This window comes from Orcinus orca, chromosome 14 (assembly GCF_937001465.1).
Source record: "Orcinus orca chromosome 14, mOrcOrc1.1, whole genome shotgun sequence".
Taxonomy (NCBI): Eukaryota; Metazoa; Chordata; class Mammalia; order Artiodactyla; family Delphinidae; genus Orcinus; species Orcinus orca.
In genome coordinates this window covers 49389707-49404749 of record NC_064572.1, presented here as the reverse complement: position 1 = coordinate 49404749, position 15043 = coordinate 49389707, and the positions used below count along the sequence as shown (strand labels likewise).

The following is a 15043-nucleotide window of genomic DNA, read 5'->3' as shown; positions in this document are numbered from 1 at the left end:
ATTGGTAACTACTACATTTGATGAGTCAATAATTTTAAGTGATATTATATTTTTACTTCTCTGATATTTAGGAACACATTAATATGAGGGTATCCTCATATTAAAAACAATATGCTCACTATAAATGAAAAGATGGGAAACTCACCAAAATTACAAACTATAAAAATATGGAAAATTTAGACCTGAAGATTATACTATCTGAAATTTTAAAAATAATAAATAAAAAAAGACAATTGGATACATTGGATAGTTTTAAGAATAGAATGGAGATGGCAGAGAACACGGTAACTTTGAACATAGATCAATAGTAAACACCCAGCTTGCAACCAAGTAATTAAAATATGTTGAAAATATATGAACAGAGCCTGTACCTGTGGAACAGTATTTAAATGCCTAATATGCCTGTAATTGGAGTCTCAGAGGGAGGAGTCAGGGAAATGGCATGAAAATATTAAACAATAGTGTCTGATAATTTCTTTAACTGGTGAAAGACAAATTTAGAGATTAAAGTTCAGCAAAACCCCTAAAAAAAGACAATTACAAAGAAAACTATACATTGGCATGCTCCCATGGTCAAGTTGCCAAGCACTCAAAATTAAAATAAAAATCTTGAAAACAGTCAAAGAAAAATGGCACATTACATACTGGAAACATAATTCAAATTTCCATTGTCTTCCCTTATCAGAAACACCAGAGGCCAGTGTTTAAAGTGATGGGAAGAATTAATTAAAACATACTTTGGGGCTTCCCTGGTGGCGCAGTGGTTGAGAGTCCGCCTGCCGATGCAGGGGACACGGGTTCATGCCCCAGTCCAGGAAGATCCCACATGCCGCGGAGCGGCTGGGCCCGTGAGCCATGGCTGCTGAGCCTGCACGTCCAGAGCCTGTGCTCCGCAACGGGATACATTCATAAATTTCTACAAGGATGACTTGGACGATGTAAATGAGTGAAGTGATGAGGGTAAAAATGGATATACATATATTGTCTGAGTGATAGAAGTTTGCTTAATGGGAAAACATTAATTCAACCGTAGCTGATGCTGTCTTATTGGAAATCAGGACCAGGGTTGTCATACATCTATTTCTTAAGAGAGAAGAGAAAACTAAATTTGGATGTGAAATTTCATGATTTTTAGATTTTGGCTCAGAAATTATTTAAAATAATTTGTGGCCAAACAAAATTTTGTGAGTTGAATGAAACTCCAGGTCACTAATTTGTGATTTCTGCTAATGAATAATGTAGCATCAGACGGAAAACAAACAAAACAAAAAATAACCTAGGGAAAAAAAAATACCCTGAGATTTTTAAGTAGAACAGACCAATCTACACCTTTTACTATTTACCATACAGTGTGAGACTAATTTTAAAGAAATTTTTAACTGTGGTTGCAAAAGCCAGAGGGGGCCACATTTTCAGGTTACATATATTTGTAATACATACAAGTTTGTTTTAACTCTAAGAAATAAGCAGGATAATATTATGATGCTATTAATTATAAGCAGAATTTCTAGAGATTTAACAATTTAAGAATATAAAAGTCATCAGATAGCTCTTTCTCAGAGATTTTATAAGAGAAGAAACTGGCATTGAGGTTTGCATTAACTCTCTATGATGATTAAAGATGGATTCTCTCTGTAAGGATGTGACTTGGTTAATGCTTTCTCTTCCAATATACCCTAACTTAAGTGCCGTCATGATGTCTTATTCTTTTGCCTCACTGAATTAGAACCATGCCCAGAGAATTTCTTTCGTTATTCCATAGTAGCGCTAGCTTGCTAAAGTACATTGTTTTTTCTTCTTTTGCAATTTGGAAACTGCATGTGAATGATTGGTTTATTCAATCTGTAGGTAATAAAAAGTACATATTATATTTCATGCCAAGCCCAGAAATCTCTGAAAAGGGGAAGCATTCAGAAGGAATTACTGCATAGCTAACAAGGAATTTCAGCCTCACAAAACTTCTAAAAGATACATTCCAAGGAATACATTTCTGTCTCGCACTATATCTAATCCTTGGGTAGGTTTGCAATGTAATAAATATTTCCCTAAAATACATGGCCTGGTCATTCTATACTTTCTTGGAGTTTCATTTTTACAGCTTGAGGAGTAAAGATTAGGAAATGACCTTCATAAAATATAAGCTAGAAACATGACATACACATACAATTAATTATTTTAAAAATCTAAATAGTAAAGAAAATAAATGGTTTAGATATATTCTGTATAGTCAGCTGCCTATTTCTACTTAAAAAAAAATGTTTCTCTTGCCCTTTTCCCTTCTGCTGTTTCTTTGATCTTTTCCATTCGACTTCTGTGTAACCCCTCATACTTATTGTCCTTTTCTGTCACATTCTCATCATCTCCCCATCTCTTGGTTTCATTACCTCTGTCTATAAACATGTGGAGGCATACATTTTAGGGGAAAAACAAAAACAAAATCCTCCCAAATATTCCCTTGACTCTGCTATATCCATGGGCCTTTTGTTTTGTTTTTAAATTTTTTTTGAAAATTTTAACTCAAGTGCTGCAACTATTTTCTTAGAGCACAACAGAGGAAGAGTGGAGCACATATTACTCTGAAATCGAGTCCTGACTCTCCAGCTTAGAGGTGGGTGTGTGTTACCAGGCAAGTCACGTCACCTATGAACCTGTGTTCGCTTCTATGTGATAGGGATACTACTACTAACTAATTGATTTGTGAGAATAAGATGAGGAAATGCATTCACAATTCACTTAGTTCTCACAATCAATTTGTGAGGTAGATCTTATTGAGAGCTCTTAGTCTCTACAAGTTCAACAGGTTTTTTTAAATTGTTTAAAGCTTATATAAGAAATATATAATTTAAAAACAAAGATACAATGTTAACTTCACCACTTTTATGTTCCTAATATTAAACCTAAAGGAGAAGCATTAATTTAAAAAGTCACTTAAGTGATTTTAAAACTATGCTTTGGGGAGCCCTTGGTGTTCTGAGAAGCTGCCTCCGGGAAAAGAGGAAGGGAAAGATGGCAGGCAGGACTTCCAGCTCTAGCTTCAAGAAAACAATTCTTATTTTATTTGTGTTACATATACTATATCATTGGGAAAAATAATTTCACAGCCTAAGGCACAATGCAGAAGCCCCACTGTCTAATGCAAAAAAAACCAAAAACTGAAAAACCTATTGCTAGAGGCTTTGTCCTCTTCTCTACCTCAGGTTTCATTGGTGGAGAAGGGGCAGTGGTGGTATTAATTTGCAAGTTCCATAAAGCATACGCATCACATTGGTAATATCATATCCAATGATTTACTTAGAATGCTTAGGAGTCCACTAACATAATGGAAATTTAATTAAAATGACATATTATACCTATGAATACATTTTAAACTTTTACCTACAAAACTCACCAAAAACTAGCTTTTATAAGTATAGCACAAATATTTTTTAGAATGTAATTTTGAGATAGTTATTAATAATAGTATAATTACTAATGTGGTTCCAGGAGCTGAGCAATAGAGAAATATAATAAATATCAGCTGAAGTAAATATTAATTTTATTCCTTATAGTGAACTCACATTGCAAGTAGATATTTACATACCGGATCATCTGGATTATATTGAATAACATATTCTATCTGTCCATTTGGGCCATCATCTATGTCTGTAGCTCCATTGTCTCCTGAAAATCCTGTAAATACTGTGGTGCCAACTGGAGTGAGCTGAAAAAAAAACAAAAGAAAAACTGTCAATTCTCATTTGATCAACAGCACACCAGAAGTGTCCTGGCACAAAAACCAGACATTTGTTACACAAAGGAAAAAAGCAGGCAGTTGCCCACAACCAGAGATCTGAAGTATTTCAAAAGAACACTTGCAAACACATGAGTTCCTATAAAGTCTGAAATTTCCAACGCCATGGTCCTTGCTTTGGATAAAGAAATAGAAGGCCCTGATTCAGTGTGAAGCGCATTTGGACCAATTTATGATCATTAGCATCTTAGCTCCTATGGAGAAATGCATCTGCTGTTCCTCCTTAAAAAAACCTTGATGCATTAAGTTATCTACAAACTAGGATTTAAAATGTAAGAAGGAATTAGTTACTTTATTTTAAAATCAAAAACCATTTCAGAGAGATCAATGAAATCCAGTCGGTAATTACATGCAAGTGGCAAATTTAAGGGAGAGAGTTGGAGACAATGGATTCCCTGTCTATCAGAGGAGAGAGAAAGCTGGGATTTTCTTTAGTGCTTGTAGTATCGGTTAAGTAGAAAGCCATTGTGTGACAGAATTGAAGAAATGGTAACATCTTTTCATTTTGGATTAAAACAAAACATAAAATGGCATATAAGACCATGATTTCACATTTGGCCTGAGCATCTAGCTTTATTTCTTATTGATCTCCAACAGAGAATCACTGTTGTTTTCTCTTACTTGTAGGTCTTTGTATTCCTACATCCACAGTCCTGTCTTCAAGCTTTAGCTGGGATCCTTCTCATTAGTTACATTTCAACTTAATTAAGTATTGCCTTCTTCTAAACCATTCCTGACAGAATTTCCCTACCCTACGTCAGAACATGGCACCCTTTTCGTTACTCTTATATTTTACACTTTACTTCTCTAATCATCACACTGTCACAATGAATAAATGAATTTAGTCAATAAACATAAGCTTTGTGCCTCTAAAGAACACAGACTTTTAAATTTTATTCTGAGATATGTTTTGTTAGGTTTTAAATGGGATTCCTTAATGGAGAAATAGTTTCAGACAGAAAAAGAAGGAGTTATCTCATTTACTTCTATTTTCAGGGGCTACAGGCCCAGATATCTGCAGGGATATCAGGCAATGTAAAAGAGTGAAGCAAGTCTCATGGGAATGGTGGCAACTGGGGAACACTTCCCCCTCTAAAATGGTAGCTGCTACTCAGCCTCAGCAAATTCTTGCCATAATGAAATATGGAGCCAATGTTACTACATCTTCTAATGTTCTAATTTTATAAGAAATCTCTTGGTTCTAAAGTCAGCAACAGATTTTAGAGAATTAAACTATGAATTTAATGCCCCCCCCATACATCCTTTGGCACAGCAAACACAGGAGTTTGCAACCTCTGATTTAGAAAAATAATACAATTATGATTAAAGAAGTGATTTTAAAACTGTGCTTTGGGGAGCCCATGCTTTGGGGAACCGTGAGTACAAAGTAGAGTATTTATAAAGTCAGCTCTCCTGGCAGGCAGCTTTTAAAGGCAAACTTTGACTTTCTGCAGCTCAAAGAGAACTGAGGATAAAGTGAGAGGAGATAGTTTTAATAGCACATATATGAACACGGGCACACCTTTGGAAATGTTAGTTAACAAAAAGGCTTCCAAGCCAACATTTTAATATTTTTTTAATGTAATCCCTGTCCCCAAAGACATCATTCTCTCTTATAAAAATTCACCCACTCCTATGTAGTTGTGCCTTGGTTTTTAAATTATGAAAATTTAAAACTGAATGGCAACAAGTTGTTTCCAGATATCTAATAAAACAAACTTAGAGTATTTAAAGATCTTTGTTGCCAAAGTAAATAACTGTGCCACAGAGTTGAATTAAAAAATTAAAACCAAGCAAAAGACAAAAGGAAACAAACCAAAAAACTTGAGCAATAGGTATCTGAAATTTTTCAAAATAGACTTCTGCCCCTACTTTAAAAATGTGGTATTTAGCTGTTGACAGCAAAGGACTCAAGTAGTATATCAAGTTATTAGTTCAGCATTTTATAGTGAGTTTTGCTCCCTTCCATATGTACAAATGTTGTACATTTAGGCCAAACATCTTAGCACAGATTGTTTGTTTTCACTACTGGAATAAGTAAACATCTACACACAGACGTACACATGTAAAATGCAACGTTAAAATGGATCCATAATTGAGCTACACACATTAATTCATTATCTACCACGCGAATGGTGGACCTGTTCAGATATAGGCTAGCGTTTGGAAACTTTGAAGCTACTATAAGAGAAATAGCTAAGAAAAAAGAGGGTTAAGGCATTTTGTTTTAATATGGAAGGTCTGGCAAGAGTAAAATGGGTGCAAGAGTAAAATGGGGCAAGAGTAAAATGAAATGGCCTATACCAGATGCAAACAAGCAAAAGAGGGAGCATGCAAAATGGGTTTAACAAATAGATTCCAGCAACTTATTTCACTCATTTTCTTTATATATATATATATATTTATATATACCCAACAAAAATATATACATATCTATGTACACAACAAAAATATGTACATATCTATGTACACATACACATATCACATATATAAATTCACACATATCACTGTTACTTATTCTTATTACAGAGACATGGCACTCTAGTGCTTTCTGAATTTCTAAATATTATGTGGAGGTTGAAAATCTTCACAGGACAGTCAGGTTGTTTGTTCTACGTGTGTTGCGCTATACATTATTATTTACAATTTTCAGGGCACATCTGCCATACAGATGGTCATGTTCTGTGCCCTTTAACATTTCAATGAGTCTCAGAAATATAAATTTGGTTTTCTGAAGAGCATTCTATTCATGGGATGATTATCAGCTTGGGCACCTGCCTGAGGGTGTCACTTACTTATTTAGTTCATGCCTTTTTCCACAAATGATTTTATACAACTACTGGGAAAATACAGAAAAATGCATAAATGTACACATAAGTTAAAGAAAATAAAGCCAGAAAATTCAATATTTCAAGAAGATGCATAAGAGAAATTTGAATGTAAAAGGTGAGCAGTCCTCAGTTAATTGATTATCCTGTGAGCCACAGCTGCTTGAGCCAACCTAAAAAAAGAGAAAATTTTCCTGACTAATCTTACTTGCAATATTTCCCCACAGAAGTATTGTATTCACAGTTTCATATAAATATAGTTGATTCTCATCATCCATGGTAGTTCTGTACTATAAAGACACCATGAACACTGAATTAACAAATACTGAACCAATGCTCCTAGGGAGAATTCAAGGTTATTACATTGCTGAGGGGAATACAGGATCAAGTTCCCGCAAGCCTCTGGTTACAACATTTTCATCAACAAATCAATACATAACCTTGTTTTATGGTTGTTTCTGTTTAAAAACACTTTATTTAATATGTTTGGTCTATTCTACTGTAGATGCTCTATATTGTACTTTTCATTTTATTGACTGAATTATTCAGCTCCAGAATTTGTTTGGTTCTTTTTTTTATGATTTCTATCTGTTTGTTAAATTTCTCATTTTGTTCATGTCTTGTTTTCCTAATTTCACTGAATTGCCTTTCTGTGCTTTCTTGTAGCTCATTTAGTTTTCTCAAAACAGTTATTTTGAATTCTTTATCAGGTAAATCACCAAGTTCCAAGTTTTGGAGTTCGATTACTGTAGGATAATTGTTATCTTTTGGCGATGACATGTTTCTTTGATTCTTTGTATTTCTTGGAGATTTGCATTAGCTGCTTTCGCATTTGATGTAGCAGATACCTCCTCAAATCTTTTGTAATTGTGTTGCAGATATTTTTCTTGGTCCCGCTTACATTTGGGGTTTTCTTCAACCTTGTATGAATACACCGCATATGTTGCTCCAACAGAGGGCTGGTATCTCTCCTCGAGAGGAATGGACTTTTACAAAGTCTCTTTCATCCACAGGTGTCTGCCCAAGTCAATATTACCCAGGTTTCCCCAGTCCATGACCCAGAGGAGTTGGGGCCATTTCACTGCTCAGCCAGTTCAATGGCTTCTGCTAGTTCAAATTCCAAGCCAAGGTCTCTCTGCCTATTACCCAGTGCACAGGTGGGCAGAACTACTTCCAGGTCTCTTTGCATATAGTGTTGGATCCCACAACTACAGCAGAGGTACTTTTGTTCATAGATAGATGCTAATTTTTATTTGTTCAAAGCGGGGACTTAAAGAAGGGACATCTTACACTACCATAATGTTGATGTCACTCTAGGGCAACTTTATATTCAGCAAAGAAATGGTATGTTGTTCATTTTGAAGAAAATATTGAGAAGGATGAATCTTGGAAAGCACTCCATAAATCATAATATTGTGTTAAATGTACATATTTAGTGATAGGGTAATGCCACTGGCATCAATGGCCTTGTATTGATAGGTAACAATAATCTCCTGATATTTATATCTATTATATATTTCTTGGAGTCTCATGTAATATATTTACATGAAAACTGACATTTTGGTAGAAATAAAATGCTAAAATATATAATTTCTGAATATCTAAAATAGTTTTTTTATACATATTTTAAACCAATGCCTTCCGATAGACTTCAATGGCTTTAATGATTAAAGAGAAAATGTACAAAAGTCCAGAAGAAAAAAGTATTTTTTATAATAAACACAACTAAAATAACACCACTTGAACTAGGAAATAATTGATACAAATGATGCTATTATCCAGTTTTGAAAACCGTCTCAAGAAAAAGGCACCCCAAAGGAATAATTTAAAATGCAATTGGTGTGATATTACTTTTTTACATACTTCATCAAGAATCCAAGTGTTTAGTTTTCCCCTCCCCTCTAAAAAGGATAGAACTTCTGAAGGGTCATGGACATTAAATAAGCTGAACTAGAATTCACTATATAATGATTTACATATAATAATCATTTAATGACAGAACATCAACAATGGTAGTGGGTGCTCTATATCTACTCATAGACATTATCAAAACAGAAACATTGTCTTTAGTGGAGCAAGATTATGTATAAGTCTATATTGGACTAATACATGTTTATTTTTCAGTTACAAATATTGTAATCTGACTTACTGTGTACTAGACAGCTATTTTGCACCAATTATTCTCTTAAGAACAAACACAAATGATTTTCTCCTATATTTTTGTAGCATGAATCCATCCTCCTTGTAATTGTTAATTTTATGCCTCAACTTGACTGGGCCATGAGTTGCCCAGATATTTGGTTAAATATTATTCTAGGTGTGTCTGTGAGGGTATTTCTGGATGATATTAACATTTGAATTGGTAGACTGAGTAAAGCAGATTGCCCTCCCAAACATGGGTGGGCCTCATCTAATCCACTGAAGACCTGAATAGGACAAAAAGCTAGTAAGGAAGAATTCACTCTCTGTTCCTGACTGTCTTCAAGTTAGGACATCTGCCTTCTCTTGCCTTCAGACTTGGACTCAGATTGGAATTTAGACAATCAATTCTCCTGTTTCTCAGACTTTGGCCTTGGACTAGAACTATACCAGCTGGGTCTTCAGCTTGACAACTGCTAATCTTAGAACCACTCAGCCTCCATAATCGTGTGAGCCAATTCCTTATAATCAATCTCCCTTGCTATATCCCTAAATCAATCAGCCTATCTATCTATCTAATCTATCATCTATGTATCTCTCAGTTCTGTTGACTAATACACTCCTGATCCAGTTTCTCAACAGTGAACAAATAAAATTGAGTATTTGATTTTGCACAGGTAAAGATTCATCTCCCATCTTCTAACTCATCAAGGTCTATATGGCTACTGTGTAGCACTTTATGGAACAATTGCTGATTTAACTGCAACAGGGGCCATAATATCTTTTGGCACTTTGATCATACTCCATGATCCTTTGAAGATTATCTACAGTGATTCCATAGTCATCTATACAAGATATTGTAAATTCCTGAACTCTAACTTATGTTGTCCTGGAAAATACACCTATTTTAAAATGATTAGTTACTGTCTTCTTCTGCCCCTGCACTTATTTTCAGGCTCTTCTCAATTATACTGCATGATCTAAAGATCATCTTCCATAAAAATCTTTCCAAATTAGAAGTCACTCATGCTTTGGCTATAATTCAGCCTTTAACCTCGTTCTCTGAAAAAGTAATTTTATGAATCTCTCTTGCATGTCATCCCTGCCTTACAAATATGCTTTAGAAATAGTAATATATTTAAAAACCAATGGGGTTCAACAAATGAAATGGAGTGATGAATTTGTAAACAGGTGCATATTACTGAGAACTTCAGCTTTTTCTCACAATTGCAACATTACATTATCTCTGAATCTGTGATTATTGATTGAGAGTTTATTATGGGCCAAATCACTGTTTCTATGACCATTATGTTGGTTTTATATTAACTCATTAATATAACATTTGTTTTATTCAAACATTCAACCAAATCAAATGTCTATTTGAAGTTTATCTTAAAACTTATAGAATCAGTACCAAATAGTACACATTCTTGAATTCACATTCAGTGGGTATTATCTTGCAGTGATTTATTGAAATCAAAAAGAAAAATATAATAAAGGAATTACATATGTTCTTCATTTTCCCTTTAACATAATATACCTTTTGCACCTGTGTATAAATTCTTGACTCTGTTTTATTCATGAAAGCTAGATAATATTGAAATCATTTCCTCTGAATAAATTTTTAAAAATAAATTCATGCAGATAATCAAGACAATATGGTACTGGCACAAAAACAGAAATATAGATCAATGGAACAGGATAGAAAGCCCAGAGATAAACCCACGCACCTATGGTCAACTAATCTATGACAAAGGAGGCAAGGATATACAATGGAGAAAAGACAGCCTCTTCAATAAGTGGTGCTGGGAAAACTGTACAGCTACATGTAAAAGAATGAAATTAGAACACTCCCTAACACCATACTCAGAAATAAACTCAAAATGGGTTAAAGACAAATGTAAGACCAGACACTATAAAACTCTTAGAGGAAAACATAGGAAGAACACTCTTTGACATAAATCACAGCAAGATCTTTTTTGACCCACCTCCTAGAGTAATGGAAATAAAAACAAAAATAAACAAATAGAACCTAGTGAAACTTAAAAGCTTTTGCACAGGAAAGGAAACCATAAACAAGACAAAAAGATAACCCTGAGAATGGGAGAAAATATTTGCAAATGAATCAACAGACAAAAGATTAATCTCCAAGATATATAAACAGCTCATGCAGCTCAATATCAAAAAAACAAACAACCCAAACAAAAACTGGGCAGAATGCATAGCACAGGGAGATCAGCTCTGTGCTTTGTGACCACCTAGAGGGGTGGGATAGGGAGGGTGGGAGGGAGGGAGATGCAAGAGGGAAGAGATATGGGGCTATATGTATATGTATAACTGATTCACTTTATTATAAAGCACAAACTGACACACCATTGTAAAGCAATTATACTCTAATAAAGATGTTAAAAAAAAAAACACTGGGCAGAAGATCTAAATAAACATTTCTCCATGGAAGACGTACAGATGGCCAAGAGGCACATGGAAAGCTGCTCAACATCACTAATTATTAGAGAAATGCAAATCAAAACTACAATGAGGTATCACCTCACACCAGTTAGAATGGGCATCATCAGAAAATCTACACACAACAAATGGTGGAGAGGGTGTGGAGAAAAGGGAACCCTCCTGTACTGTGGGTGGGAAGGTAAATTGATACAGCCACTATGGAGAACAGTATGGAGGTTCCTTAAAAAACTAAAAGTAGAAATACCATATAACCCAGCAATCCCACTACTGGGCATATACCCAGAGAAAACCATAATTCAAAAAGACACATGCACCCCAATGTTCACTGCAGCACCATTTACAATAGCTAGGTCATGGAAGCAACCTAAATGCCCATTGACAGACGAATGGATAAGGAAGATGCGGCACATATATACAATGGAATATTACTCAGCCATAAAAAGGAACAAAATTGGGTTATTTGTAGAAACGTGGATGGACCTAGAGACTGTCATACAGAGTGAAGTAAGTCAGAAAGAGAAAAACAAATATCGTATATTAATGCATATATGTGGAATCTAGAAAAATGGTACAGATGAACTGGTTTACGAGGCAGAAATAGAGACACAAATGTAGAGAACAAATGTATGGACACCAAGGGGGGAAAGCAGCGGGTGGGGGGTGCGATGAACTGGGAGATTGGGATTGACATATATACACTAATATGTAAAAAATAGATAACTTGTAAGAGCCTGCTGTATAGCACAGGGAACTCCACTTCACTGTACAGTAGAAACTAACACAACATTGTAAAACAACTATATTAAAAAATTTGTTTTTTTAATTTTAAAAATATTCATGTAGATAAGTATCTTTAAGATAAGAGTAAGGATTATTATTAGAGAGAGTGATAAGTAGCTCTAGTCATCTTTACTAAAACCTGAAGAGTAATTACACTTAAATTGAATTAAGCTTAAATTGAATATATATGTGTGCATATGTATTGATATATACATAGAGAGAATATATATATGAAAGAACTCATTAAGTTGAAAGTTGTCAAACAGTTGAATACATGCATATTTTAAAACGGGTGAAAGATTGATTCCCATTTACATGCTTAAAGTAGAAAATGTATTTTTATGTGCTTTTTCTCTCCCCTTAATATCCTCCTTTTTTCTCTGTTACCCGTCTCCTGCCTCCCAGAATGTGCCTAATTCCTTGGAGGAGGAAGATAGAGACAAGTAAAAGGAACAAGGGCTTAGTCTTTCATTCTTCAGAAGCTTTTGTGTGCTGTAGATTAAATGCTAGTACTCTCTATTTAAAGAAACTCTGTGAATGGGAAGGGCTCTAAAGGTACATGATTTTTACTCCTTGAATAGTTAAAGATATTTATCAAGTTTCCAATACCATGGACCATATTTCTTAAAAAAATGATTTGTTTTACTTATATAAAAAATCACCTTATTATGAAATATTAAAAAAAATTTTAAATGAACAAACCAAACAAGAACAAACACATAGATACAGAGAAGAGAGTCATGATTACCAAAGGAAAAAGGGGATAGAGAAAGGGCAAAATTGGTAAAGGGGGTCAATAGTATGGTGATGGGTGGTAACTAAACTTTAGGTGGTGAGCACACTGTAGTGTATACAGAAGTCAAAATATAACATTGTACACATGAAATATATAATGTTATAAACCAAAAAAGAAAAGATTATAAACTACTAATACAGTCAACTCCTTGAGGCCAAGGACGATGTCTTCATAGAATATGAATTCAATAAATGTTTATAACTAATGCACTGTGGAAAAAAAGAAAGACATTATATGGGTAACTGATGGAGCTGGAATGGTAACTATGGATCAGAAGTAGTAATGTATCAGTATTCATTTCCTGATTTCTGATGGCTGTACTGTTATGTGGGAGAATATCCTTATGTGTTGGAAATACACACTAAAGTATTTGGGGGTAAGAAGGACTCTTTTCAGTAACACTCTCAAATGGTTTGGAGAAAAAGCTTGTATTATTCTTATAATGTTTCTGTAAGTTTGAAACTATTTATACATTAAAATAAAATAAACCTTTCCTTGTTAAAAAAATCACATTATATCTAGAAATTATAAAGAAAACAGATATAAAATGTGTAGAAAATATTCTTAACTATATATGGAATCTCTCTGTTATGCTTCATCATGGAGACCATCTGTGCATTTAGATCTACCAGAATGGCTCTGAGAAGAACAGATGTTCAAAAATACATATATTAGGGCTTCCCTGGTGGCGCAGTAGTTGAGAGTCCACCAGCCGATGCAGGGGACACAAGTTCGTGCCCTGGTCCAGGAAGATCCCACATGCCGCGGAGCCTGTGCTCCGCAACGGGAGAGGCCACAACAGTGAGAGGCCTGCGTACCGCAAAAGAAAACAAAACAAAAATACGTATATTAAATGGAAACAGATGATATAGTCACAATGAAATGTGAAAGAATAGCACAGAACTAAAAATGTGATCAGGAAAGTGAAAGCTCAAATTGAATAGATTCAGAGACATTTCACCATTGTGAGAAAAAGCTGAAGTTCTCAATAGTGTTCCACTAATTACTGCCTGTTTACAAATTTATTTTTGCATTTCATTTTGAAGACCCCCTTGGTTTTAAAAAAAAGTTATAGAAATATAACTATTTCTAAAAAGCATATTTCCAAGGCAGAGTTGACTTGTAAGATGGCCAGAACCTATACTAAGTATTTTAAAAGCATTATCTCTTATAATCCTCAATACAACATTCTAACATTATTTTTTGTTATTATATTTATTTTACAGTTAAGGAATCCAAGGCTGAGAGCTTCTGCCTGATGTCATACTTCTAATATTTGGTAGATAAGGACTGCAACACAGATTATCTGGCTTCAAAGTGTTAATTCTCAAGCACTATGAAATATATTATTTCAAAATTTTTGCAATTTGCTATTAAGAAACTTTTGACAAGAAAAGAAAATGAAAGAGGAAATAAATATAATTTGGCACATAATAGAACCAAGATATATAGTAATCTGAAATGATACAATTTGGATGATGTATTACATCAAAGATAATTTATGTTTGGCCCTAAGGAAAAATACTTTTGATATATTTTACAAAAAGACAAAGAAATCCAATTTAGCTTGTGCCTGTGTTTCAGCAAACGTGTATCAAATAATTACTGCTATTGAAAACCGGTTGGTTCTCAGCAAGTAAATTATTTCATGAATCCCCAAATTCACCATTTCAGCATGCTAACCTTTTCATTAGTAATCAAAACTTTATTGCTAGTGGATTGCATAATGTCTGAAAAAGCACTCAATAAATGCTCAAGGGGCAAAGAGAAGAAGGAAGAAAATATATCCAACCACAGTAATTTGCATTTTCATCAATGGTTTTCAACAAATCAATGTTTCATAAATCACTAATAAAAATGTTAGGTGAAGGTTTGATGAGGAACAGGATATTTACAAAGTCTTAAAGTCGTTTTCCACAAAATAGTTTTAATTACTTATTAATTATTAAGTACACAAAAATGAATAAATACAGTAGAAAAACCTGGCAAACACTGTCTTTCCAACATGATAAAAGCTATCATTACCAGAAATGGGACACACTGATATTGTGAGTCTCTTTTATTACATACTATGAAGAACATGCTATCACTTTTGTGGTATTTCTAAACAAAATCTATAATCATGAGGAAATACCAGGTAATTCTAAATTGAGAAATATTCTATAAACTGTCCCACTCCTGGAAATTATTAAGGTCATTAAAGTCAAGGAACTATTAAGGAACTAAGATTGAGACTAGAAA

At 34.1% G+C, this 15043-nt stretch overlaps 1 protein-coding gene across 1 annotated transcript in view; it reads right to left on the bottom strand.

Annotated features, from left to right (window-relative positions):
* Nucleotides 1-15043, bottom strand: part of PCDH15 (protocadherin related 15) — a 711784-nt gene that overhangs the window by 412938 nt on the left and 283803 nt on the right. Inside the window, exon 4 of the mRNA XM_049696610.1 lies at nt 3581-3700. Within this exon, the coding sequence (XP_049552567.1) occupies nt 3581-3700 (120 nt within the window). The remainder of the gene's footprint in view (nt 1-3580; nt 3701-15043) is intronic.